Source organism: Nestor notabilis, unplaced genomic scaffold, assembly GCF_000696875.1.
Source record: "Nestor notabilis isolate BGI_N333 unplaced genomic scaffold, ASM69687v1 scaffold27049, whole genome shotgun sequence".
Lineage (NCBI taxonomy): Eukaryota > Metazoa > Chordata > Aves > Psittaciformes > Psittacidae > Nestor > Nestor notabilis.
The window spans coordinates 11810-37247 of NW_009944530.1; the positions used below are offsets into that span (position 1 = coordinate 11810).

Here is a 25438-nt window from a genome sequence, read left to right on the forward strand (position 1 = left end):
AGGAGGTTTTAAGCAAGAGGGTGGGAAAACTGCAGGGGTGATGCCGAGAAGGGATCTGGGAAAGTCGTGTTGAAGTTTTGGATACTCAGATTTGTGTATGTCCTGCCTTGTGCTGCAGTGGGGAGTACCCAGCGCTCCTCTAATGCCATCGACCTTTTTCTCTTGACAGTCTAACAAAGTGCCAGTTGTGCAGCACCCACACCATGTACACCCTCTTACGCCGCTTATCACGTACAGCAATGAGCACTTCACACCGGGAAACCCTCCTCCACACTTACCAGCCGACGTAGATCCCAAAACAGGTAGGTGGGAAATGGTTTAGGGTTTTTTTGGGAGCGTGCAGGTGGATCTTTCCATTTCGTGTGTTAGAGGGAAGGAGTGCGGGGGGAAGGATTTCACCTGCTGGAGCACCAAAGGGGGCATGTAAAATGTCACACACATGCAAGAACCCAGACAGAATAGTTTCTTTTTAAGCCAATTAGGCTTCAGAAGGAAACCTACTGGGTGAATGTTCATAAAGCTTCTGCAGGGTGACATCAGAGTTGCATGTGTGGAGTCATTTGCGGATGTGTTTCTTTGCAAGCATGATACCCCACCCGGCAGTTCGATCTACCGGGTGCTTGGTTTGCATGCATGACCCAGAGAATTAAACATGTACATTCTGTGATCTGCACTTACAAAATTGCAGTTGGAATTTTAAAGGTGGTGGATCATGACCGGTTTCAACATGAATCTCTTTTACTTCCCCAAATCCCATTGTTTCTGTGTCAGGAGTTCAGCCATTTGTCTCCTATAATGTTGAATTTTCATCCAGTCTAACTACTTAGCTCCAGCTCTACAATTGCCACTCATAAGTCTGCCCAATTCTCAGTTCAGCCTGAAGGGCAGTCTTGAATACAGAGCCCCGTGTAAAACCCTCACTAGATTTATTGGTGTTACAGACTAGAATTTACATGTTATTCTAACTTTCTAAGAGTCCCTGTTTAACCTGAGAGCCCAGAGAAGTCACCGTCAATATTTCTTTGGGTTGCATTGAGTTCCTAGTGACAGTGGTTTTGGTTTTGTTAATCTAAATCCCAACTAGTTAATTGGAAAGTACATCAGAAACTGCATTTTTGTCAAAGAAATCACTTTCTGTCAGCTCCAGCGTATGCAGATAATTTAGCTGAACTCCAGCCCTTGAACGATGCAGTGTATTAACTGGTTTTCACTCCCTACGCTTCAACTGGGGCCCCCTTCTAATTGTGCTTAATGCTAACTTCACATGGCTTAAAAGGAATCCATCTCACCATCCCTGGGTATTGCAAGTGAATGGCATAGTCAACCTCTCATTTAAATAATGGTAGTACAGGGAATAGCTTTTAAATGGTTATCGTAAAACATATGATTAACGTCTGTAGACTGTTTACTTTTCTTCTGTGAACATTCTTTCAAGTGTGCAAATAGCTCGCCGGATGGTTAAAGCCCAGTTAATCTGTTTGGGTTTTGTAATGGAGGAAAAGCAATGTCTGCGTGAAAATGTCACACAAGGAGATTTAATTTAGAGATTAAAAGCTTCCCAAGTGACTTAAAAAAATAGTTTTTAGCCATGAATGCAGTACCCCTTCCTTCTAATGCTCTCTGTTTTAATTTTGCTTCTGCTGGGTAATTGCGCTCTGGCTTGTTAATTGAAAGGCCCAGTCTTGTAACCCTTACTCCCCTGAGCAATTCCTACTTGCTCGTAAGGCTTGTGTCTGGAGCTGGTTTCTGCTCTCTCAGTAGGGACTTCAGCAAGGACAGATGGGCTATCTGTCCTCCCCTGCACACCTTCAACATCTGCCCCATGTTTTATCAAGTATTTCCAGGGGCTGTCACCTCCACTCCTACGTTTTGGCAAAGGTTTCCTAGGTCTGCTCAAAAGCAAACATCATTTGCCATTATAATGACTTTGTAACTCATTTTGGCGATTACTTTGGAATAACGCCATGCTATTGAGTACTCAGTCAACATATGGGGAGGGCCTGTGCTCTATTGGTGACTTGGAGTCTAAAGTAATCATGAAGTTAATACAGGAACTATGTTTCTGGTGAGCTTTTAAGACAGCACCTAGCACAGCACCACACCAAAACTGTAGCTGAAACTCCTAAATTCTCATCCTAAATGACAACATAATTACCTCTAATTGGAGAGGTGACTAAGGAAGCAAATAAAATCAATTTTTCTGGTTGAATGTCATTGAACACGATACCAAGAGGCTCACTTTATGAAATAAGACTGTGAAACAGCCTTTTAAAACCCAAAGTGAAGCCATAAGTATTATAATAATAATAATGAATAAATAGCAATTGAGAAACTTTTGTGTATTTTCCTTATATTTTATTTATTCCCATGTCTCAGTACTGACACTGCTTTATGTTCCTCTTCCACAGGAATTCCAAGGCCTCCACATCCTCCAGATATATCTCCTTATTATCCGTTATCGCCAGGCACTGTAGGACAAATCCCCCATCCGCTAGGATGGTTAGTACCACAGTAAGGAGTTCCATTTTTTTCATTTCCTTTTTCTTTTTCTGATGTGTAAAATTTATGTTAAAAATCGTGTATGTGCATGTATGTGTGTGTGTGTGTGTGTGTGCATTGAGATAAGTCTGTTTGCCAACTGCCACTTCGCTGAGTGGTTATGAATTTACCCACCTCATGAAGGTTAATTATACCTTATGCCAGGTCATGTGGTCTTAAACAACCATAACCAGTTGGGCACAGGTTTGCATGCCATCTCTGCCAGCTGATGGCTCATGAAGCATGAATTTCCAAACCCTTCTGCAGGAACGTCCATGTCTTGTTAATGCCCTTACACTGCACCATGTGGGATTTTCTCAGGTTTAGTTTGGAGGGGGCTCAGGGTGGTTCTCATGGATTCTTCTTTATCAGGGCCATTCCCACTGTATAAATGTGCAAGTTTAAATCTCATTTGCCTTCCCCGCTGAAACCCCTCTGGTTTTTCTTGTGAAACAGTAGAGCTTTACATCAGCCAGTGAGCAGCATTCCTAGTGGAGACGTGGCTGGGCAGTTGGCATCTGAGGAATAGAATTTTCTTGCAAACAAGAAAGAGGAATTAGTTTACTTTAAAACTGGCTAAGAAAAAAAGCTGTGGAAAGTTAGTTTGGGGTTTTGTTTTCTTTTCAGTTCCTCGTATCCCACTTGCAGAGCCTTCTTGGGTATGAGGTTCCCTCCAGTAACTGAGTCCTTATTTTCTTTACTTCCTTAAGTTGCCATCTCTACAATGGGTTTCTAATGCACTTAAGCACTTCCTAGGCCTTTTGTCCAGTATATTTGATTTAAATACTTATAAAATGCATTTGTATTGGTGGTTACAATGGTTCTCTGCATTATAAATCAAGACTGTTACGTTATTTTTCTCACATAACAGGCCTCATCAGTTTCGGGGAGATCATATTTCTTCAGAAATGAATTGCCCCAAGCTAGAAATAGTTTGTTCCTGCTCGAGGTTGTTTGGCCAGCTGTGCTAAAATTCCTGTTTCTTCTCCATAAGGAAGTGGAGTTCACACCCTGTAGGAGAGCAGGGCAGAGTGGGGGCTCCCCACACACCCTCAGGTCTCAGGCAAGGAGAAGGATTGGCATTAAGGGATTTAGGGGCCTTTCTTCAAGCACAGATGTGTAGACATAGGAGAGCTGGAGCTTGGACCTTGGCCACAGCAGCCCACTTCTGGCCACTTTGCAGGCTATCCTTCCTCGCAGGGTAGTCTTGCAACTAGTTTGGGTAGAGGCTTTCCCACCCTGAGGGTGAAGCGTGTCCATCAGGTCTCTGCAGAAGGCTGTTTCTCCAGAAGAGCAGAATTAAACCCCAGAGCATTGCTTCCTGAAATCTTAAAATCCTCCACTTCTGTGGTGATTTACTACTTACATAGGACACCCTGAACGCTGGTAGAATGCATGCCAGCTCCTTTACTACTTCTTCCTTGCTTGTAGGACCTAGCTTCAGTACAGCCATCTCATGCTCCTCCATTGCAGCTACTTAGCTCAAGTTTGAACAGTGACAGGCTCAGCATTTAAAACAGACGTACCTGGCTAGTGCCAAAAGTCAGTGATGTTAAAGACATGAGAGTGCAGGGAAGAAATTCCTTGTTGTTGACCTGTATCTCATTGCTCATCTCTGTCTCTGAGCCTTACATGTTTATGTGTGAAGACACAGGTTTGTCCTCCTTGAACTTCATGTTCAGGGCTGCCAGACCACATGAGTGTCGCTCACGTGTGGCCAGTTTCACCAGGCAAGTGCTAATGGCCACCTCTGTCACAGGAAAACTCTGTCATCACCGCTGGTTTATAACAAGTCACCACCCGTGGTGCACTTATCTACCCACAGCTCTTACAGCTTCTCCAAGTAGTTTTTGTTGAGAGATGATACCATCACATTTGCTTTTGCTGAAGGAATGTAGCACAGTCAACTTTGCAGAAGTGATCCACGGCTTTTATTTTGCCACTTGTGCTTTACCACCACCTTCCCAACCCATCTATCCTCAACTGGCCTGCATGTGTCCTGCATAGCAGCCCCCCAGAAAGCACCCTGCCCAGTCAGATGATATATTTGAAGGACAGATGAAAAGAACTAGCCAGCACAGACAAACCTCAATCAGAAAAAGTTGTGTGTCTTTCATGAGGATGCTGTTTTGCATGTTGCTGTATTTTTTAATTATTGTAATGAGGTGTGATTGTCTATTGGTTACCCACAATACTTCTTGGGGACTCTCCCCCGGTAACTCTTGTCAACACTTGTTAATCTGACAAAAGGCTACAAATTAAGCTCTGTTAATTTAATGTTTTCTCACCGAGATCTAAATACCGAAAGAGGCCCAAAGCGCAACTGAAGTCCTTTGATTCACTGTACTTTATTTTGGTATAAATTTACATTCATTATTGTTTTCCTTTGGATGTGTAGCCCTCAATTAGTGTGATGGCTCCATTAAAGCAAGCGAGACTTCGCCTTTAATTATTACAACAAAACACCTAGTTTCAGCTTGGGGAGAGGGTCTCTATTGACATAAGCAGAGGTTATAAAATTTAATTAGCCATTCCTATCAGATTTATGGCATTCAAATTGTTCTGTGTTTCTTTCCTTTGATCCTTGCTGTACAATCCCCAAGATTTTTGTTCTGATCAAATGAGAATAAAGCTTACTGTGCAGAGAGAAGTTTTTTGTTGTGTGTTTTTTTTTTAATTTAAAAAAAAACCCACCCTTTTTTCTTTCTCTCATTCTCTTCCCCTTCTTTTTTGCCAGGCAAGGTCAGCCAGTGTACCCAATCACAACAGGGGGTTTCCGCCACCCTTACCCAACAGCTCTGACCGTCAATGCTTCCATGTCAAGGTGAGTTCAAATACTAAGGTCCTGAATTGAGAGCAAATGTAACTCCTCCTGCCGCCCTCTCTAGAGGAAGGCATTTCATCTGGGAAGCATATTCCTGAAAGCACTTCAGTTAAGCAGTCATCTTTAGTTCTTTGGTGGGGTGGAGGAGGAGAGGATGAGGGATACCTTCCTGTTTGAGGATAAGAATCATAGTGATATCATTGGGCTTTAAGAATTTGATTTTTGAGGGAGAGGTGAAGGGGTGGAAGCTGTCTTTAAAAGCCAAACCTGATGAAAAAGCTGGGAGAATGGAATGTTGACAAAGCAGGAGGAGAAGTGGTGATACCTTTTGCTTTCTCAGTGGCTATCACCCAGAGCCACGCTCTGTGTGCGAGTGAGGAGTCTCTGGAGGCAGGAGGGCTGCTCTTCAAGCAGAGTTGGGAGGAAGGTTATTGCGCTATGCTTTCCCCTACCAAAGCTCCAAACACTGACAGTCAACATAAAAGGGCCTGCCTGACCCTCTAAAGCTTTAGAAGTATATATTTCTCCCCCTCCCTACCTCCAATTAATTCCATCTAATTTTCCAGGGGCTGCTAGTTTTATTTACAAACTGGTTGGCAGCACTATGTTTAAGTAATCACTAATTGCTCCTAATGATAGTTTTATTTTCTGTTCATCTGATTTTCAGTCTGGTTAATTAAATCGGTGGAATTTTAGACTTTCCTGATGGGCTGAAACCGCTAATCCATTTTGATGATGGCACGTAATTAAATTAGCATGCATTACATAGCAAGGTTCCATGTCTCTTCCCTGCTCTGTCCCTTCCTCTCCATCTCTGCAGTTTAATATGTGATGGTTGGTGTATAAAGGATTTAAGGAGGAAAAGACTGGGGGGGACAGTTGGGGAGAAACACACCTCATTGAGAAGTGGAAACCTGTAACTAGAACTCATGAGTGAATGGGGAGGGAAATAGTGTGTTGTGTGCTTTAGATAAGTAGAGTAAAAGCAAAAGATTAAAATTTCACTATGTTGCTCCAGCAAATAGAAAGACAACTGGAAAATCAACTTTAAAAAAAACATTAATAGACCCAGCATGGGGGAGAAAAAATCCTGGGTTGGGGAGAGAGCTGCAAATTTAAACAATAGTTCCCTCCCTCCATTTAATCTTTTTTAATATCTATAAAAGACTAGCTGGCATGGTGTGAGGCCAAGTAGAGCTTGATTTAGTTTAATTATTATTAGAGAGGCTAGTCATTTGAGGGAGGGGGGAAATGTGGGAGGGGGGAGGCTATATTCCCTAGATAGGCTTTATGAAAGGTATCTAGTTAAAAAGAGTACACAGCAAATTAAATACATTATTGTGGTAATGGGACGACAGAAGTAGAGGTCTATTATACTTATGGCAGTTATAGGAAATGTAGGCTCCTTGCCCTGTTCTAGCACATCCTTTGATATTCATTCCATTCAGCAGCAGGGCCAGGACTTCTCAGAATTAAGTGATGGGTCATTATACTTTAAACACCATGGAGAAGCCTAGATTGGCAATTAAACAGCACTTGCTGACACTCGCTTGTGCCACCCTGTGACCCCCTTTAGATTGAGTTGTTGGAGCTCGGGGCCCTCAGCCTGCTAAATTGGTAGCAGGCACTTCTCCTGACGAGGGCTGGCTCTGAAATCTGCCGGCTTCAAAGGGAGCAAGATCATGTATAAACCATAATGTGGGTGCACCGTGGCTCAAAAAATAAGGCAGGAATAGATGAAATGTTACAAGTGCAAGGCGAAAATGAGAGAATAATGACAAATCTAATGCAACTCAAAGCAGAATTGTTGCACAGAAAAATGCATCCCACTGCTTGTGCATAAAATCAAGGCAGGCAGATGACATCCAGTTAACAGAAACATGTCAACAGTGAAGTAAAGTGAGAGTGAGTAAGAGAGAAGCCCCTGAGACAGCCAGGAACAAAAAATTAGTTGTCCTTAACAAGTTAAGACTCATCATTATATTCTGGCTTGGAGCCATAAAAGGAGACAGTGGTGTATAATGAGCTGCTTAGAATTTTTAGGGTGTTTATTGCAATTCATGGAATACTAGTCTAGAGAAAAAAAATACGTGGGGATGTCTTAGGCAAAGGTGAGGGGTGTACATATACACACACAGCCTTTGTTTTTGTCTCTGACATAAGCCCGTACGTGCACACATGCTCAGGCGCACACGCAGAACGATGAATAGATTTAAGATGGTTATCCTTTGTTTCAGCCCAGAAACTTCTCTCCTGGTTTCCCATACATGGGAACACCCTCTGGGCAGACCATGCTCTGATACATGACTCGATGCATGTTTTCTCATGCCTGCCATATCAGCTGGAGTGCCTGAGCTCAGCCGTGGGACAGCCCTTGACCCCAGTAGCCAGTGTAGCTGGGAGATGGGGCTGGCATGCCCAGGGATGCCCATGCTTGCCTGCAGACATGACCTTCATGGCTGGCCACTGGGCAACAGCCCTGCAGGGCTCTGGTACAAGCCCTGGGGTTGCTGTGTTGGCTCTGCCCAGGCACTGAAGCCAGGGAATCCACATTGTTCCAGAGCATTCCTTTAAAAGTAGTTCCTGTCTTTGCCTGCATTATGGTGTAGACCTTTGGAGCATATAATGCTTCCCAACTCTGAATGTTCCCTAAGCTTAGTAATTACAGTTCATTAGTTAGAGTGTGCTTATGAATAGTTTATAGAAGGTTAATGGGTGACTAATAGTGATTTTCATAAATGGTTTAGACTATTAAGGTAGTGTCTTCAGGTTGTTTTAACCGTTTACAACTCTTTTCTCTGCTCGTAGCATCACCATTCACTTTGTATGCATGCAACGTGCTTAAAACATCTCTTGATCCTTCATTACCCCTCTATAATATGCCCTTAATGTAAATTGAGGTAGTGTTAACTGACTGATGGGCAAACAGTGGACCCACTATGAAAAAACAACTGCTGTGAGAGGAAATCAGGAAATAATTTAGCAGAATAACACCAGACAAACACTGCACAGCAGTTAAGTGGTGGCAGTGGAAAATACCTTCTGTAATTGAAATTTCAGGGGAAATTCACTTTTGCTGAATGTAATTACTGAAGTTGGAGTGTAGCCAGGAACTTAAAAATTAACACTCTTCCCCCACTTGTATTACTATGTGAGTGGGTGTCTCATGGAAATAAGTAGTCATTCAGAGTCTAGGCTGAGCCCTCACCCAGCCCACTGGAGTGCATGGGATTGTGAGAGCAACTTTGGGTTCTGGAGCATGCTTTTAAAGCCCCAAACATACGAAGGGGTGTGTAAGTCCAATAGGCAGCCTTGGAGGGAGAGAGATTTAGTGTGAAGTAGAAAATCGTCATTGGTAATGGACACACAACTTCCTTGGGAGAACTGCCACCCTGAAAATAACCACTGAGCTGCAGTTGCCTGTTGCTGAAGGCTGCCATGTCTCTGAAATTTAGAGCTTGGAGGGTAAAACCCCAGCCCAGCTGAAGTCAGTGGAGGCTTCTCCATCCTCCAGGCTCTGTCACAATGTGTACATAGGCTTCTCCTCCTCCACTGCCCTTCCTTCCCATCTGGTCATTCTCTTATGTCCAAGTATTTACTCTCTTTCTCCTAGATGGTAATTGGGAAAAAGGCTTTTTTCCCATAATTAGGGAAGTTCAGAAACTTAGCAGGCACCATCTTTTGTCCCCATTAACTCCAGCTGTAATCAGTCTTTTGTGAGCCCTTATGCAGTGATGACTCTAATCTTACTCAGGTCCACTCTCATACCCTTCTGTCCTTGTGCTGCCACCACACGCAGCTCTTCTTCCTTGCTGGTATATGCCCACTGCCCTTCCCACTGTGTCCTCATGCCAAACAAGTGCAGCCCTTCCTGCCTGCTTTCTGAAGGTAGGCTTTTTATCTCCATCTTCATCCTTCATTGTCATCTTGTCACTGGCTCTCGTTCGAGTTTGAACCCTAGACAGCCCCAGCAGCACAGTCCTCTCTTGAACCCCACTTGCTGTGTGAAGAAACTTTTAAGTGTGTCCAATCCAAGTCCGTACACACAAAAACAAAGACAAGGAGAACAGAGAAAAAACTCCAATCCAAAGGGCCAGTTTATGTCTTGCTGATGGTGAGGCAGTTCTGTGGCAGAAGTGAGACCAGGACATCCCTCCTTGTAGCCTCGCCAGTCTTCTGTTCTGACCTAACCATGAACCAAAGCATTTCCCCAAATGTGCATTTCTCTCCCAGCTACTTTTGTCAGAGTGGGGAAGGCATTTTGGCCAACCACTTGGAGGTTTGTGTCTGTGAGTCTTTAACAGATGTAGGAATGGCCACGTTGCCCTTCTCTTCCCTTGCCATCACACCCTCCTCCTTCTCTCCATGCCTTTGTTTGTGAGGAGCTGCAGATCTCCACAGTTTGAACAATTTCACATTCTCCCTGTCAGTCCCTGCTCTTCCCACCACTGACTTCAAAGACACAATACTTCTGTCTAATGATCCTGAGTACTACCAGCTGGTAGACAAAGGTCCTCAGAGCTCATAGTGGACAGTACCTCCTGTTCATGGAAGTCTTCTGTGTCATCTTGTGAATGTAGGGGATGTCTGGGCAGTTGGGGTGGGTTAAACTCAGTAATGGAACTTATAAGATGGGGGAGGGAAAATAAATGCCATTATATTTGTGATACTTGTACACAGTGTGATTATCCATGATATATCATTCCATTTTAAATCCTGTTTGATAGAAAAAAATCATTGTGTATTGATGATAGAAGAAATAATTCTTTATCTCATTGCATGTTCCATATTATTGGAGTATTTTATTAGGACCAAGATGGTTTAAAATCTGAGATGAGGGTAAGGATTTTTAATGATAAAAAATCTTGTTGTTTGCCAGATTACTTTAGTTTTGGAATGTTGGGGAAGTTATTTCTGAGCCAGAATTTTAGGCTAGATCCCATTCCCTGGAAACCTGTTGACTTCAATGGGGTTTTTTTAAGGAGAAAGCAGTCAGTCATAGTGTACTTTCTTTATTCACTGCAAAACCTTTCTGAGACTGTTAAGAAATAATGATAATAAGTCAGTGCTGCTTTTGAAAAGTTTGTTCATTTAAGTTAAAAAGTAAAAAGTCTGATGATTGTGCCATGTTTTTGTTATTGCCCCAACTGAGCAATTAGATTCACGTAGAAGGATTGCACATCCCTCTGAATCCAATTGCAGGTCTGGGGCCTGTTCATGTGTATGACCATAAACCATAAAGCTGACAACATTTTTTTCTCTTTAGAAAGGCTAGACTGTTATTTTTTGCATGAATTGAATCCTTCCTAGGTTACCTTAATAGGTCAAAATTGGTTTAGTTCCGCAATCTTCCCACCTTCTGTTAAAGCAATGCAGCTTAGAGATTTGTTAGACACAAATAAATACTTTCTTTGGCTCCATAAACAAAACATAGCTAATGAGGCATCTATAAGGATTGTCAAAAATGCATCTAGATTGTGTTGGAATTAATGTTTTATTTTGCTGTCAATATGCAATAAAAGATGTCATCCCAAATTCACCACATGATTCAGAACTATAAAACTTGGTTCCGTGGTTGCCACAGATAATTTCTTAGCAAAGAAACGGACTGGTGAATTTTGTTGCAGGTAGCTGCAATTCCACTTTCATCCAAGTTCATCCAGTTGAATTTGCCTTTTGTTAAAGATGTTAAAAAGCATGATGTCTCATGTCAGTAATGATAATGAAGGGGAAGATGGGCTTTAATGACGTTAGAAGAGTCATTATGTTTAATTTATTGCTAATTAATGCTGCCAGCTCTCATATGCTTTGTCTAGCTGTCATGTGCTTATTATATGCCTTTTTTTTAATGTGTGTACACATCCCTCCCCATTCATTCATTTTTATTCTGACGATTTACACAGCTTTCTCTCCTCTAGGTTTCCTCCACACATGGTCCCGCCACACCATAGTTTACATACAACTGGAATCCCTCATCCGGCCATAGTCACACCAACAGTCAAACAGGAATCTTCCCAGAGCGACGTCGGCTCACTCCACAGCTCGTAAGTTGTTGCTTCTCATGGCTTCCCTTTAGAACACACAAAGCATCACTTGTGCTTGTGTGACTTTTAAAAAGGCTTGGATCTGTGGGAATGTTTTTGCTGTAAAGTATTCTTTTAAATTGCTTTTTCTCTTCTGATTGATTTGAATATGGTTTAACTGCCAAAAGAATGGTTAACAGGCTTTCAGTGACGTAGACCAGTAGTTACTGATTTCACCCATTGAAACAAGGAAATGGAGTTTTCTTGATCAAGATGCAAGCCTCTTGACTGGTTTCTCTGTTACTCAGTGCCTGGTTTGAAGCTGTGAGATACCAGATACACAACAGGAGACAATAAATTAGAGCATAAATGGCTCGTTCAAAGCTGCAGAGAGCACTGGTATCAAGTTTAGGTTTGAACAGAGGAGAGTCCTGGTCTACCTCTGCCTCTGGTGCTGGTGCTTCTGGTGTTCGTTGCCTTCTGTTTCTTGGGGGAAGCAGAAAGACTGCATTTGGGTTCCCATTGATGATGGGGTGTAATTATTTCCTCAGCCATCATGCTCACTCACCAGCCTTCCCCATGAACCCATTTTCCTGGGTGCCCATGTCCTTCCAAGGTTCTTGTAGGGGCTGAAAGGGTTCTTTGTGATACTGCATAAACATGACATAGGCTTTCTTATAATGCTTTTAAAACTGTTCTCATCCAGCAGCCAGGATGAAGGCTCCAGAGGTCACTCTGGATCTCCTCCTAGAGATTTCTGTGGATTAATGCCAGGGAGATTGAGGGGATTAATTCAGTAGATTCACAAGGGTTCTCACTGTGAGGTTTCTGTCTGTTGTGTCTTTACCCTTCAGAAAACATCAGGACTCCAAAAAAGAAGAAGAGAAAAAGAAGCCACACATAAAGAAACCTCTTAATGCATTTATGTTGTATATGAAGGAAATGAGAGCGAAAGTTGTAGCAGAATGCACATTGAAAGAGAGCGCAGCCATCAACCAAATCCTCGGTCGAAGGGTAGGTAACAAGGGAGAAGCACAAGCAGGGATCGAAACTTGGTAGGATTCACACCTTCTGAATCCCTGGGTTTTCCTGCTATTTTGATAATGGATAGGGAAGTTACTAAACTAAAGGCTTTGGTTTGTTTTTTGCAGACGCTTTTTGCTAGTGGGGATCATTCATGGGCAAGAGGGGGAGTTAATTAATAGCAGTGTTATATCAATGTTATTTCCATGACATGTAGATGGAAAAATCTCAGGTTTTTATTTTGTCCTAAAACAGGCAGAATATTAAATAGGGAAGGAAAAAGCCTTTGGGTACGTACAGTAACCAGTGTCAGCACCTATGAGAGCTAGAAGAGGAAAGGGGGTGCCAGCGGGGAAGGGATGGGGAGACCTCCTTCAAATCTGTAGGTGAGATCTGGCTCAGGACATGTGGTTCAGCTTCTGGAGCCTCTCCCCTGCTCTTTGTTTTTGTTTGGTTTTCTTAACTCATGTCTGTCATCAGGAAACAAAGGGAAGGAGGGAGTAAATGATTAGTTGTGACTTAGTTATCCAGAGTTATAATCTAGACGTAAAAATAAAGATGAATGTCAGCATGCTAGATCATTTGGTTTTATGTCTTTTTTATGGAAATCAGCTCTAGCTGTATTTATATAAAAATAATGTACTCTGCTGTTAACACTTTTAAAAACCCCCAAACACTTGTGCTTTTTATTTTGTCTTCTCTTTTCCTCACCTCAGTGGCACGCGTTATCCAGAGAAGAACAAGCGAAATACTATGAACTAGCAAGAAAGGAACGACAGCTTCATATGCAGCTGTACCCGGGCTGGTCCGCACGGGATAACTATGTAGGTTCCTATGTAGGTGGAAATTTTTTTAGTAGTAGAGCTTGTAGAAATGTATATGTGACCTGCTGAAACACATTGCACACAAGCACTACTTGGAAAGCGTGCCTCAGGATCCCAATCTGGTAACAACAACGGACGCTTCCCTCTGCGATGCTAAAACTATTGGGGATAATTCCCAGCCCTCCACTTGGAAAAGGCTTCCTGGCTGGGACTAGTAAAAGGTTAGAATTGGGGCATGACAGTAGAGCTCTGTGAAGAAACTCCTGCCTTCACTTTTACCAGCATCTGGAAATGCTGTTTGGATTGCTGATCTTTTTAAATTTCATTTTTTAAAGCAAAATCAAAAATTCCCCAAGTATGGCTCCTTTCCTTTCCCCAAAAAAAGATGAATAATTAGTGTCTTGTGCTTATCTGTGTGAGAGTATAGTGGAAAGTGGAAGAATGAGTTATCCTGGCTTCAGAGAAGGACTGGCAAAACCAAAAGCGTGACTCGTTTGAAAGTCTTACTCTCAAGTGGGGTTAAATGAATTATTCCACACTCTACTGTTGTATATTTTGGTTTTGTTTTGCATTTCCATGGCCATGCTATCTTCCTCCCCTGCCTCTAGTTTTTAAGAAATGTTTTAGAGTTTGTGATCAGTTCATGGAGTGGCTTTAAGATCGGTTCCCCACACTCCTCCTTTCAGAAAGCCTGTTTTGTAGTTAAAAGTGGTAGAATTTTCTGCCTCTTAAAACTATAAGGCCAGTGTTACAACGACATACTAGTAGTATATAACCCCTTCTTCCACAAAGGGTAAGTTGTGCAGCTGGTGGCAAGCGTTTGCAAGCCTAAACCCATAAATTCTTGACAGATGCGGGAGCTCTAAACCCTCTTCAATAGCATTATAGCAGCATCTTTAATGCTGCTATATTTTTTTGTTTTGAAAGAAATAAATAAAAATTACCTAAAACTTTCAAGATCATTAACTCTGGAATAAACCCTGCTCACTACCTTCCAGGCAGACTTCCTTGAAGGCTTGGGGACCAGTAGCTGTAAGATTGATGTCAGTTATGTATAGTTTTGCACATTTTGGTTTTGTTGAAATCTTCCATCATCATCGTCATCACCACCACCTATTTTACTGTAAATATCCCATTTTGTTGTAAATCACATAAATGTTGTGTATGGTAACATTTACCTCGATGTGAATCTGGGCTTTTACATGTGTGGATAGGAAGAAGCCAGTTCAGAGTGTGCAGCAAAGCCTAGAGCAGCAGCTCTCTATGCTGTTTCACCATTTCAGAGGTGGAGAATGCACTTGCTCGCTTATTTAGCAATATGTCCTTAAGACATATTTGCAAATCCTTCTGTTCTTTCTTGATCATCTTTTCTTTCCATTGGGCTCTGCCTCCCTCCTTTGTTCACCTTTGCAGGTTTAGCTCCTTAGAGAAGGCCTTGTTAAGCCCAGTGAGGCACTGCTCCTGCTTAAACAGATTTTACCTTTCTTTTTAGCACAGTCTGTCCTGAGACTCAGACCACAGGCTTGAGGTAGTTCCTTGACACTGATCAGTATTGTCTTCTTGGGTGTTCAAAAGGGAGTATAGGATCAACTGAGGTTTCAGGAATGCTCATTCTGCTCAGTGACTCTGCCACTGACAGATGGGCATGTATAAAGCCTTCAGTGTTTAGGACCTTTTACTTTTGTCCTCGCCATGTGAGCACTGAGAAACCCTTTCTTCTCAAGCTAAAAAGGACAGGATGAGAAAGCCGGCGCTTTCCCAGCGGCTTGATGCTGTACCCCCAAGTGACCTTCAGGGGGAACCTTCCTGCCTGAGCAGAGCATGCTACCTTTGCATCACACGGTTGCATCATTCACAGGATTTATTTATGTCTCTTCTCCTGGTCCATTCAGAGTTCTCAGAGTTCCCCTCAGCATTCTGTAGGGTCTTGAGCCCTTCACACACCTAGCAGGGGAGTGCCTTGGGACTGCTTGAAGTCGTTAAATTGTTAGGCACATCACATCAGGCTCGAGGATGAGGCCAGCTATAGCCCAGGTCTTCAGAAATAGGAGCAGTGCATTCCAGAAACACAGCTTTCAGACTGCTCCTCAGTAAGAGGAGAGGATTCAGGGAATCCCTCGTCGCTTGGTTGGTGTCACAAGGCACATTTGCTCTTCCTGAGGTTTAATATAAGATGTTAAGTAGTGCCGAGTGCTTGACTCAGAAGTATGTAAGGGTCTAGTCACCTTGCCTGCCACTTGTCTAGAAAATCAGTACCAAGGAACTCTGCAGTCCTGGCAAAACGCATGTTGGTTTGGCTCTTCAGAGGGAGCTGCCAAACAGTTAGCAACTATTTACATCCACATTTGCAGCCTAAGAATTTGTGTAGTACAATGACAGAAAGTGTCACAGACCATCTGCTCAGGTCTGAGAAGGATAATCTGAGCTGTCTTCTGCAGAGCACTTGAAAAACTGCTGCTGTAGTTCTTTTCTGAAGTCCATGTATTAATTTAGCTGTGTAATCAAATATCTCCTTGAAGCACAGAAATTGAACAAGTAATCCAGGTGATTAGGTGATTCTTTTCTGTCTTTCCTTTGAAAAGGGTGTAAAAGAAGTTGGTGGGACCTCTTGTCAGTTCTTTCTTAGGAGCAGTTTCCAAAGGTTGTGTTGAAGAGGAACTAGAAATTTCTGGTCCCTGGCTGACATTCCTGTATATCAGCCATTTTTAACAGATTGCTCCTTAAAGGGGTTATAGCACTTTAATACCTGGCTTCAAGAGTTTGTAAAGGGCAGGTGACTCCTGACCTCCCTTCTGGCTGGCCCTTGTGTGAAGAAGTTCTAAGGTCTCAAACCAAAATAATCCTTTAATTCCCAAATGTACTGCAAAGATTAAGCAAAGATTTGCCACAGATGCAGTCTGTTAATTATACAAGTGGCTTCCTTGAGATTAAATAAAAATCAGGTTTATGGTCCTGAGGCGATTGTCTGGTTTTGGTTATGTTGTTGTAAAGCTGGAAAAAAAATCACTGGCTTTCAGAGTTACTGTCAATCTAAATCAATATAGATGGAGCAGAGTCTGAGCCTCTTGTATCTCTGTGATACGTGGACTTCAAGATAGCACGGTTTTCACTTTATTCTTGGGGAGTTTTAGGAGCAATGCTTGCCTGTCTTGTGTGCCTGTCATGTTAGACTGACGGCTGCTGTAGCAATTGACTCAGGGCGACAACTTTCCATATCAGCAAAAATTACCTCAGAGGTGTTGAAGGTGATTTCTCAGCAGCATCCAGGCCACAGGATTATGCTTTTTCAATCACCAGAAGGCTGTTGTGAACAAGACTATGCTTGTTGCAGCCTGGACAGCAGGGTGGCAGTTTACAACCCTGAGCAAGCAGGGGGGAACAAGTACAGAAGCCCCATGTCAGAAAGCTGGCTTTTGGGGAGGAAAAATACAACAACAAATCAAAATCCAGCGTTCACATTGGATGTGCCAAGCTGAAGCCCATCTTAACCATTTAGCTGGAAGCCAGACCAACCTACTGAGAAAATCGTCCTCCATGTGGGAAAACCTCTTGGCTTCCCCACAGATAGGTTCAACCCTTCAAAAGCGCCATGAGATTCTTTCTTCCAAGACATGTTTTTTCCCTCTTGACCACCAGGGACTGCTGGTCTGGTGTCCTTTCACCAGCTTCTCTTTCTACTACATCTTCAAAAGCCAGGATCTCTTGTGCTGCTCAAAGTTGACATTGCTGGCCCAGAAGTTGTTTCTTTTAGCATCTGTGGAACTGTGAAAATGAAATTACTCTGTCCCCTACACTGGCCTTTTTGTACTGCTCTGCTAACCCTGTGGCTCAGAGTTTTCTTAGAAAACAGCTTTTCTCTTTTGAGCTGTGCTTGATACGTTATAACTCTTCTCTTGGAAAACAGTGGTTGGGTTTCCACAGAAGTTGGGCTCCCGGTTGTCCTCTCTCACACTGCTAGAGGGAAATGGAGAAGGGGCCTTTCTGCCTCCAGTCAGAGACCCTAACAAACTGCATCATTTTGTGGGACAGTATTTGGGAAAGGGGCACAGTATAGCAAAATATTACTAGTTATTTTCTTTGTTATAGAGTAAAATATGGGAAGGGTCTTAGTTATATCTGGATTTTTTTCTTGTCCTGGCTTTGCTTTGTCAGTGCACTTAACAACCTGCAGGTTAGGATTTTTTCGTTGTGGCTTCCTCCTCTGCTTTAGCAGTTGGGTTTGGGTACTGAGGAGCTCCAGTGGCTCATGCACTCTCCCTGCCTTCATTCTCCCTCTTCTCCCCTCTCTGCCCTGTCAAAGCGTGACCGTGAATGATTTTTGAAACTTCATATGCAGAACTGTACAAGTGCCAAAGTTTTTTGTCTTCGTGACGATCTTATCTCAAAAGAAGCATCTTGCAAGTTGTTCTGCCCCCTCCCCAGCTGCTTATGGCTTTGGTGCATGTTAGTGTTGGGGGAGCTGCAGCGAGGATGTCTGAAAAGTCACAGGGCAGGCAGGCAGAGCCATCTCCAGGGCGCAGCATCCCCGCAGGGCCCCCCAAGCCTCCCTGCACTGAGGATGAGCCAGCGCTGCACTTCGGTGTCCTCCTCGGGGAGCTTCTAATACCAGCTGCAGCCCCATCACTCGGTGCCATCTTGCAAGGACACATGTTTTGGGGGTATTTTAATCCTTCTCATTTGTGTCTGTTTCCTGCAGGGAAAGAAGAAGAAGAGGAAAAGGGATAAGCAGCCAGGAGAGACCAATGGTAAGTAAAAATAAGTCTAAATCTCTTGCTTAGTGGAAGTGTGGTAATCCTGGTGTGATGCTCCTAGGCACGGGGGAGGTGGGTACAAGTCTCCTGGCCTCACGGGGAGCTGGTCCCTATACTAGACAGCCTTTTTTTTTTAATGCACTCTTAATTATTTACACGTTATTGCCCTTCTAAAACTAGTAACCAAAGCCACTGCATGTAAGAGCCTCTTGTGACGTTAGCTGAATTCGTACCTAGTGATTGCAAAGCCTGTAACTGCAGAGCCGTAGTTGTAATGCCTATGCCACCGTTGATAAAGTTGTCCGCTTCTTTTGCACATGTGTGTGCGTGTATGTACGTATGTGTTTGGTATTAATTTGGGCTGTACCTGTATGTCCTGATGCATGCCTTACAGTGGTAAATCGCACCCATTTTAAATTAAGGAGGTTTGCCATTCTCTATAGGAAATTAGAAATACTGCATAGGCAATCTCATAGTCAATTTTGAAGAAGCCCTGACTTAGTTTTTTTGAAGCCTTTGTATAATTTGTTCTTTTTTTTCAGAACACAGCGAATGTTTCCTAAATCCTTGCCTTTCACTTCCTCCGATTACAGGTGCTAACGTCATTTTGAGTCATTTAAAATAGTTTATAAACTGCTTTTTAATTTTTTTTCCTGCCATTATAGATCTTAACATTAAACACTTATGACATTAAGAGAAAATACCATCCACACGTTTCGATAGTATTTATTATCTATATATCTTGGTATCTATGATATGTTTGATAGTATTTTTTAATTCTGTTCTTTTTTTGGTTTTGTAACAATTGCTATTAAAACAGTAATGCAGTAAAAATAACGCAAGAGTCGTACTAACTGTGCAAATTGAATATGCAGTATTTCTTTAAAGAGACTGATAAAGAATGGAAGCAAGTCAGTAATGAACCTCCTTAATCTAATGGCATTTTTCATGGCTCCCACTAAGTCTTCTCACATAAGCATGCATATGCATTTTTTTATTATTATTTTAGTTTTGGATTTTTTTTTTTCCTTTATTTTATTTTCCTTTCTGCTCAAGCCTTTTCATTGCAATTCATCAGCTGTACTAACTCAGCACCTTGCCATGCTTTACGTTTTATTTTCTGGCTGATACTAACCCGCTCATTCCGCAATCTGCTTATTCTTATCCATTCTTTTCAACACAAATTAATAAAAACAAATAAATTGAATGTTATTCCAAAAGCTGCATTATCCCAGGAGATATAATTTCCTTTTTTTTTTTTCTTTTTTTTCTTTTTTTTTTTCCTCTTATTTTGTATCTGAGTTGAAGAAAAAAGCATGTTCAGGATCTAACTTCCATACTCAGCTTCTTTTCTTCCTTTTTTCCCCCCTCTCAAAAAGAAAAAGAGAATAAAAAAACCCCAACCCAAATCAATCTTGCCTGAAACATCCTGCTAGACCAGCCACAATGACTTTCCTCTACCTGCTCTTTTAAAAGGGAAGGAAACAGTCCTTTATAAAGGGATACTGCAGCTTTAATTGCAACAGCTAATCTCAAGAGTTGAATAAAAATGCGATTATCACTTTTTTTTAACTTTTAAATCAAAAGTCAATATTTTGCAATTAATAACGAGGACATTGATTTTTATTCCCTTTTTTATTTTTCCTTATTTTTATCTTTCTCTTTTTTCTCCCCTTTTCTCTCCTCCTCTCTCTCTCTCCCCCTCTCTCCCCTTTTCTTTTTTTCCTCTCTTTCCTTCTCTGCTCGCTTTTCTTGAACTCATTCAGACCTGAGCGCTCCTAAGAAATGCCGAGCGCGCTTTGGCCTTGATCAACAGAATAACTGGTGCGGCCCCTGCAGGTGTGTATAGTTTTCCCAGACTCGCTATGGCTGATTTGCAGCTGGTTTATTTGGTACTTTCCCCTTTTTTTTCCTGCCTTGTTGCTTTGTAGCTCTGTGTTGTGATCTAGAAGACACAAGGGAGTGGGACACTGCCATGAGTTATCGTCTCTGAAAGGGTTTTGCCTATTTTTTTTGTCGTTGTTGGTTGTTTTATTTGCCTTCCTCTTTGCTGCTGCTAGCCAAAAACCCACTGTAAAACAGCATCAGCCTTAAGCCCATCTGGTCCGTGGCTCAACCACGCTCCTGCCCTCCAAGCCTCCACCTGAGGACAGTCGCTCCCAAAGCCCTTGATCGTACGGCATTGAGTGCGGTGCCGGCACCGGACTGTGTCGGAGATCTTTGTTTTTGGCTCATTGTGAAAGTCCTGTGTTCTTTCCTGCCCTTGGTACGAGGGGAGATTACCAAATAAAACTGAGGTGATTGCAAGCTAAACGTAGCTGTAGCTAAGATGACGCAGACCAAATGAGCTCTATCCACCATTGTGTTGTATTTTTTGTGTTTACCTTATGCTAACAGATGCAAATACTCCAAAGAAGTGTCGGGCATTGTTCGGGCTTGACCGACAGAGTTTATGGTGCAAACCATGCAGGTATAATACTACCCATTAGGCCTTTGGGGAAATAAAAGCAATCTGTCCTCTTAGTGCATTTGTGTGATTTTATTTTTTAATCTTTTTTCCCCACTCCCCACCTTTCTCTCTCCCACAGCATCAATTGCTAATAATCTTTGATCTTTGGAATTCCTTGCTAATTTAATGCCATTTTCTCTCTTTCCTTTACCAATAACATCTCCCTGGTGGTAGAACTGGGAACAAGAAAACTTGAAGTCCTTAAAGCTGGCAGGTTTTTTGGCTTTTTTAATTATTTTTTTTTTTTTCCAGATTGTCAGCAAAATGAATGTTTAGCTGGACATCTATGTTTTGTCTTTCATTTGGGTCTATGTCCGCTGCCTTCAAAGGCTTTTTAAAAAGGTTCTGGGATCTGCATCACTAGTATTTTTCTCATGATTAGAGATGCAAAAGCCAGTGTTTACAGCTTATATTATACTAATTTTTTTGGTTTTGTTTAATGCAAAATTTCATAGCTACCTGTAGGCTTCTATGCCTCGGTAAGTTTTATGTAGATACTGTTTTTTAAATGATCCGATGTCTTTTTTTTTTCTCTGATTCCAAAAATCCATTTTTTCCTAAATTTTATTCCAACAAGTGAGCTGTAAACGTCTGAGCTCTAGACAAAACTAATTACAACTTTAGTAGGACAGTTTCCAGCATTAAAAGGAGATGAAAGACATCAGAGAGCCCAAATTCCGACAGCCCATGTTCTACTGGAGTTTAATTCCATGTATAATTCAGTACGTACTTCTTTCTTGGTGGAGGGATACCGAGTAGTTCTTTTCTCATTCCTTTTTCCTTATATGATCGCATTTGGTTAAATTTGTTGTTTCTTTGTTCTGATACAAGCAGTCTTTGAATTTGGAATATTATGATGGTAGGTATTTCAACCCAAACCACACTCTGTGTGTAGTGATTCCTCTCCCACATTTTCCCCTCTTACTCATGCCAGTCCCATGTGCTCCATCTCATTTAGAATGTAGATCAGACGTCCATCGTATTTTGTGTATGCACGCAGTCTTGTTTGTGCTTAGCGTGGAGGAGAACACAGATCAAGGGTGGTGTTTGTATGTCAAAATACCAGATAAGGCACCAGACGTCTTCAACAGATTGTATATTGTCCCATTAGAGGCATGCTGGTACTGGGTGTTGGGGTCACAGGCTTTGGTACCAGGACGTATGTTAAACAAGCATTGAAAGCAGCAGTTTGTTAAAGCTTAAAGGAAGAAGGGTTCAGTCAGAAGGGCTGGGTAGCCACTTCCCTGTGTCAGGAGGCTCGAGTCTCATGCTAGCCAAAGTCTTACATTTTGTGTTTAGTTGGGCTTTATTCTGTGGTTAGTTCACTATATGCTATCGACAGATATTTGTGTAGTCTAGAGATAGAGCATTTGAAGCATGTCAGGCTCTGTATGCCAAGTACAGAGCTGGGGTCACATCATGTTTGTGTTGCTTTATCTTTCCCTGGCTGCTTAAGTAAACAGCATACTTTTAAAACTCTATTTTATCAGCAAGGGGACTTTTCCTCCGTCTGTACAGTGCTTAGGTTACATGTGAAGCATAAACCCTCTCTTAACTTACACCAGATTTGGTCAGAAATCTTTGCAGCACATCAGAGATTACTTCAGAGTTGCAGCTGATAGCTTTACGCTTACTGATAAGAGTCAGCTGCTTTTCTTTTTGTTTTGTTCTTAAATGCATGTAGGCATTTTATTACTAGGTGTTAGAGCATTTCTCTCCTAGCTCTGGTCCTAACCATTATAACATGGCATTTGCTAGCATGGTAGCATTTAGTAGCCCATCTTAGGCAGGCGCTAAAGATGTGCAGTTTGCTACTACGATAGAAACTGAGACATCTTTGCTCACAGCAACTAGATAACACCCTTGTCATCCTCTGTGGCTTTCACTCATGGCAACTGCAGTGTTACGGGTTTTCTGATGCTGTCTTGGGGGCTAGTTTCAAGGGCAGCATGAGCAGGGTCAGGTCTCTTGGTGTTTGCTGGACTGAGGTAGCAGATGATGCTTTCAGAGCAATGCACTAGAGCTTGAGGGAGATATGCAGGTTTTTTGCCTCCACTTTTAGGAGGGCAAAACTGAGGCACAACTAGTTCCTGGGATGTTTACTTATTCCCCTTCGCCAGAGCTACAGAATGTTTTTCACTTGTGGTAAAATTTGGCTTTCGGGGTCTGGGGTTTTACCTCTTCTTCTGTCCCATCTAACCCTGGCACGCACATGACCACAGATAACACATGGTGGGAATAGCACAGGCTGGAGAAATGTCCCTCCCTTGAGCCAGCCTGATTTAAGCAAATGGCTTTTCAGACTAAAAGCAGCCACACTATTAAAGATAGTTTAATATTCCACAGAAGCAGAGGAAGCAATCTGCTTGCTTAATCTTAGTCAAAGAAAAACTACTTCAGGTAGCAGACCAGTGGGTTTAGTTTTAAAAAGGTCGTTTTAACTCTGCAGAGTCAGAAAGTCAGGTAGATGAGGTTTAAGCCTGCTTTGCCATGGGAACTCTTCTTTTTCAGGCCACAAAACTTTAAATAGTATTAAGAAAATATATATTTTGAATTTTTGGCAAACTGGATTCGTACTGCCTCCAGTGAAATAATTAACTGCCTTGTAGGTAGAGAGCAATCCAGTTGAATGGCTTCTGGAGCACAATCACTGAGGCAGGCAGAGAGTGGGTCTCTGCTTGCAAATGATTTTAATGTGGGTTTGGTGGGGGGGAACCCTGCAGTCTCCAGATCGTGAGAACCCACCTGTCCACACACGTATTACTAGGGAGCTTTGTGAAGCATCACTGTTCTGCTTTGCCACTGGAGCTGTGCAGACATGAATCGTGGTTCTAGTAGCTTTGCACAGCTGAAGCTAGGAAGTGGGGAGAAAAAGCAGCAGAACTGTCCTTAGCCAAAAGCCAGAGGCTTCCCACATTGTTTGTTGATGGTAGAAGAATTAACAGGTTCTGTTTTGAGCCCACCAAATTAATTTTTTCCTGTCTTTTAACGTTGCTCTACTAAAGCATGGTTTATAGCCTTCACTTGCTGTCTTCTATCTTCCTTCCTTTCTTTCATCTTAACATTTAAGTTGCATGGTTGTCTTTTAGTTTTTGGCATGTATTGATCTGCAGGCTAACGTGGTTAAAACTCTAATAGCCCTAACCCCTTACTTTGCCATGTGGAACGTGGAGCAGAACCTGAGAGGAGAGCCTGAGTCTCTGGAGGAAGGGATGTCATAGCACTGGTCCCTCACTGAAGCTGGTGGAAAGATGGGGTGCCAGGGCTGCTGTTCCCCTCCTGACTATGGGAGATGATATCTTTTAACTCCAGGATATAGCTGGTTAGATCTCCCTTGCAGTCAAGAAACATCTGTCCCCATTGCCTAGACAACAGACCTTGGTTTAACCCAAGTCAAATGAAGTTACCATGCATAGGGGAGAACATTGACAACCAGCAGCGGAGCTGGGGCACCTACGTGAGTGGGGAATGTCATCCAGCAACATTCAGCTGTTGTGCCATGCTTGGGCGCTTCCTCTGATGAAGCTGCTGAGCTAGGGCAAGGTATCCACTGGAGGGGGAGAGCAACCTACTCCTTCACATTGGTGGCTTTGTGCAGCTTAGCTGAGCATCCAAAGTTTTTGTGGCAGAGCTGCTCTAGACAGGCTTTGTGATACACACTGGGCTGTGTGACAGCAGTTCAGCACTTCCCTTGGGAAGTGTGCTTCTGAATAGGAGGGCTGGAGAGCCGTCATTATTAGGGTCAAGGTGGCCACTGAACATCGTTCTGCCAGATGCTGTGGTTGTTTGCCTCATTATTTCTGTCCTGCTGCTAGAATTGTCTTGCATATACTTGGCAAGAGAGATGGTGTGAAACTGTCATCTGTTTTCATTGCTCCTTTACATTATTAAGTGGACAGAGGGAGGAGAAAAGATCTCTGTCGGGTCACTTACTGATTTGAAGATGAGCAGCTCTTGTGAGACTCTCATATTCCCTGGTGTGAAATAAGCTCCATGTTGCTCCTCACCTTTGTACCTGTTGTTGTGATCTTCACCTGCTGAAATTGGGTCCCACTCTGGAGTTACATGGATGGCCTCTCAGGGGAAAATCCCCCAAAATGCAGACGAGCAGCTTCCCAAATCTACCACTCTCCCTTAAAACAAAAAGTAAAACTGAGTCGATTTAAAGCCACAACCTGCAGGCCATACAACCAGTTATTCTTGTTATTTTGGATCATACTCTGTTTATCCTGTCCTTTTCCTGTTTTATTTTCTTCCTTCTGTTTGCTTTGTTTGTTCGTTTTGTTTTTATTTCCCCTCTCTCTTGTTCTCCCTATTATATATCCCTCCTGTCTGACTCTGACACTTCTGGATTTGGTGTGGTTCTTAACAGAGAACAGTGAGCGGTAGTTTGCAGCCGTCCTTGCATCGTAGGAGACGGCAGGTGACCCAGGTGTAGAGATAGCCCCGTTGAGTTGGACAGCGTTATGGGACACCTTGAGATACCACCAGCTATCCAGAGCTTTCATTTTATAAGGATTAAATTACTATCTCTTTTTTTTCCCCCGGAGGAAAGTCCAGTTTGTAGATTAGCACAGTGGGCTCCAGAACCATCTTACCTGCTTTTCTGATGATTAAAATAACTAAGGAAGTGAGGCGGCCCGAAGAGGAGGGGGACGAAGAGACAATTGGTGAATCCTTTCCAAATCTGTTAGCCGAGGGGAGGTTCCCGAGCGGGCTCGGTGGCAAGGACACCCCGCCAGACCCCCAGGACGGCGCATGGGGCCGGGGTGCCGCCTGCGCAGAGCCCAGGGTAGCTAATGGACAGCTCTTTGCTGTAGATAACTGTCTCCGTTGGCGTCTCTGCCCTTTATTCACAGAGAACTCTCTCCCTGTTTCTAGGAGAAAAAAAAAGTGCGTTCGCTACATACAAGGTGAAGGCAGCTGCGTCAGCCCACCCTCTTCAG

General features: G+C 42.7%; 1 protein-coding gene across 1 annotated transcript in view; it reads left to right on the forward strand.

Annotated features, from left to right (window-relative positions):
* Positions 1-25434, forward strand: part of TCF7L2 (transcription factor 7-like 2 (T-cell specific, HMG-box)) — a gene marked incomplete at its 3' end in the record, with an annotated part of 34642 nt that extends 9208 nt beyond the window's left edge. The window contains exons 3-12 of the mRNA XM_010022464.1: positions 170-302; positions 2409-2511; positions 5276-5362; positions 11281-11406; positions 12240-12399; positions 13125-13232; positions 17929-17977; positions 18526-18576; positions 19750-19822; positions 25374-25434. Coding sequence (XP_010020766.1) covers positions 170-302; positions 2409-2511; positions 5276-5362; positions 11281-11406; positions 12240-12399; positions 13125-13232; positions 17929-17977; positions 18526-18576; positions 19750-19822; positions 25374-25434 — 951 coding nt within the window. The remainder of the gene's footprint in view (positions 1-169; positions 303-2408; positions 2512-5275; positions 5363-11280; positions 11407-12239; positions 12400-13124; positions 13233-17928; positions 17978-18525; positions 18577-19749; positions 19823-25373) is intronic.
* Between the last annotated feature and the right edge of the window lie 4 nt (positions 25435-25438).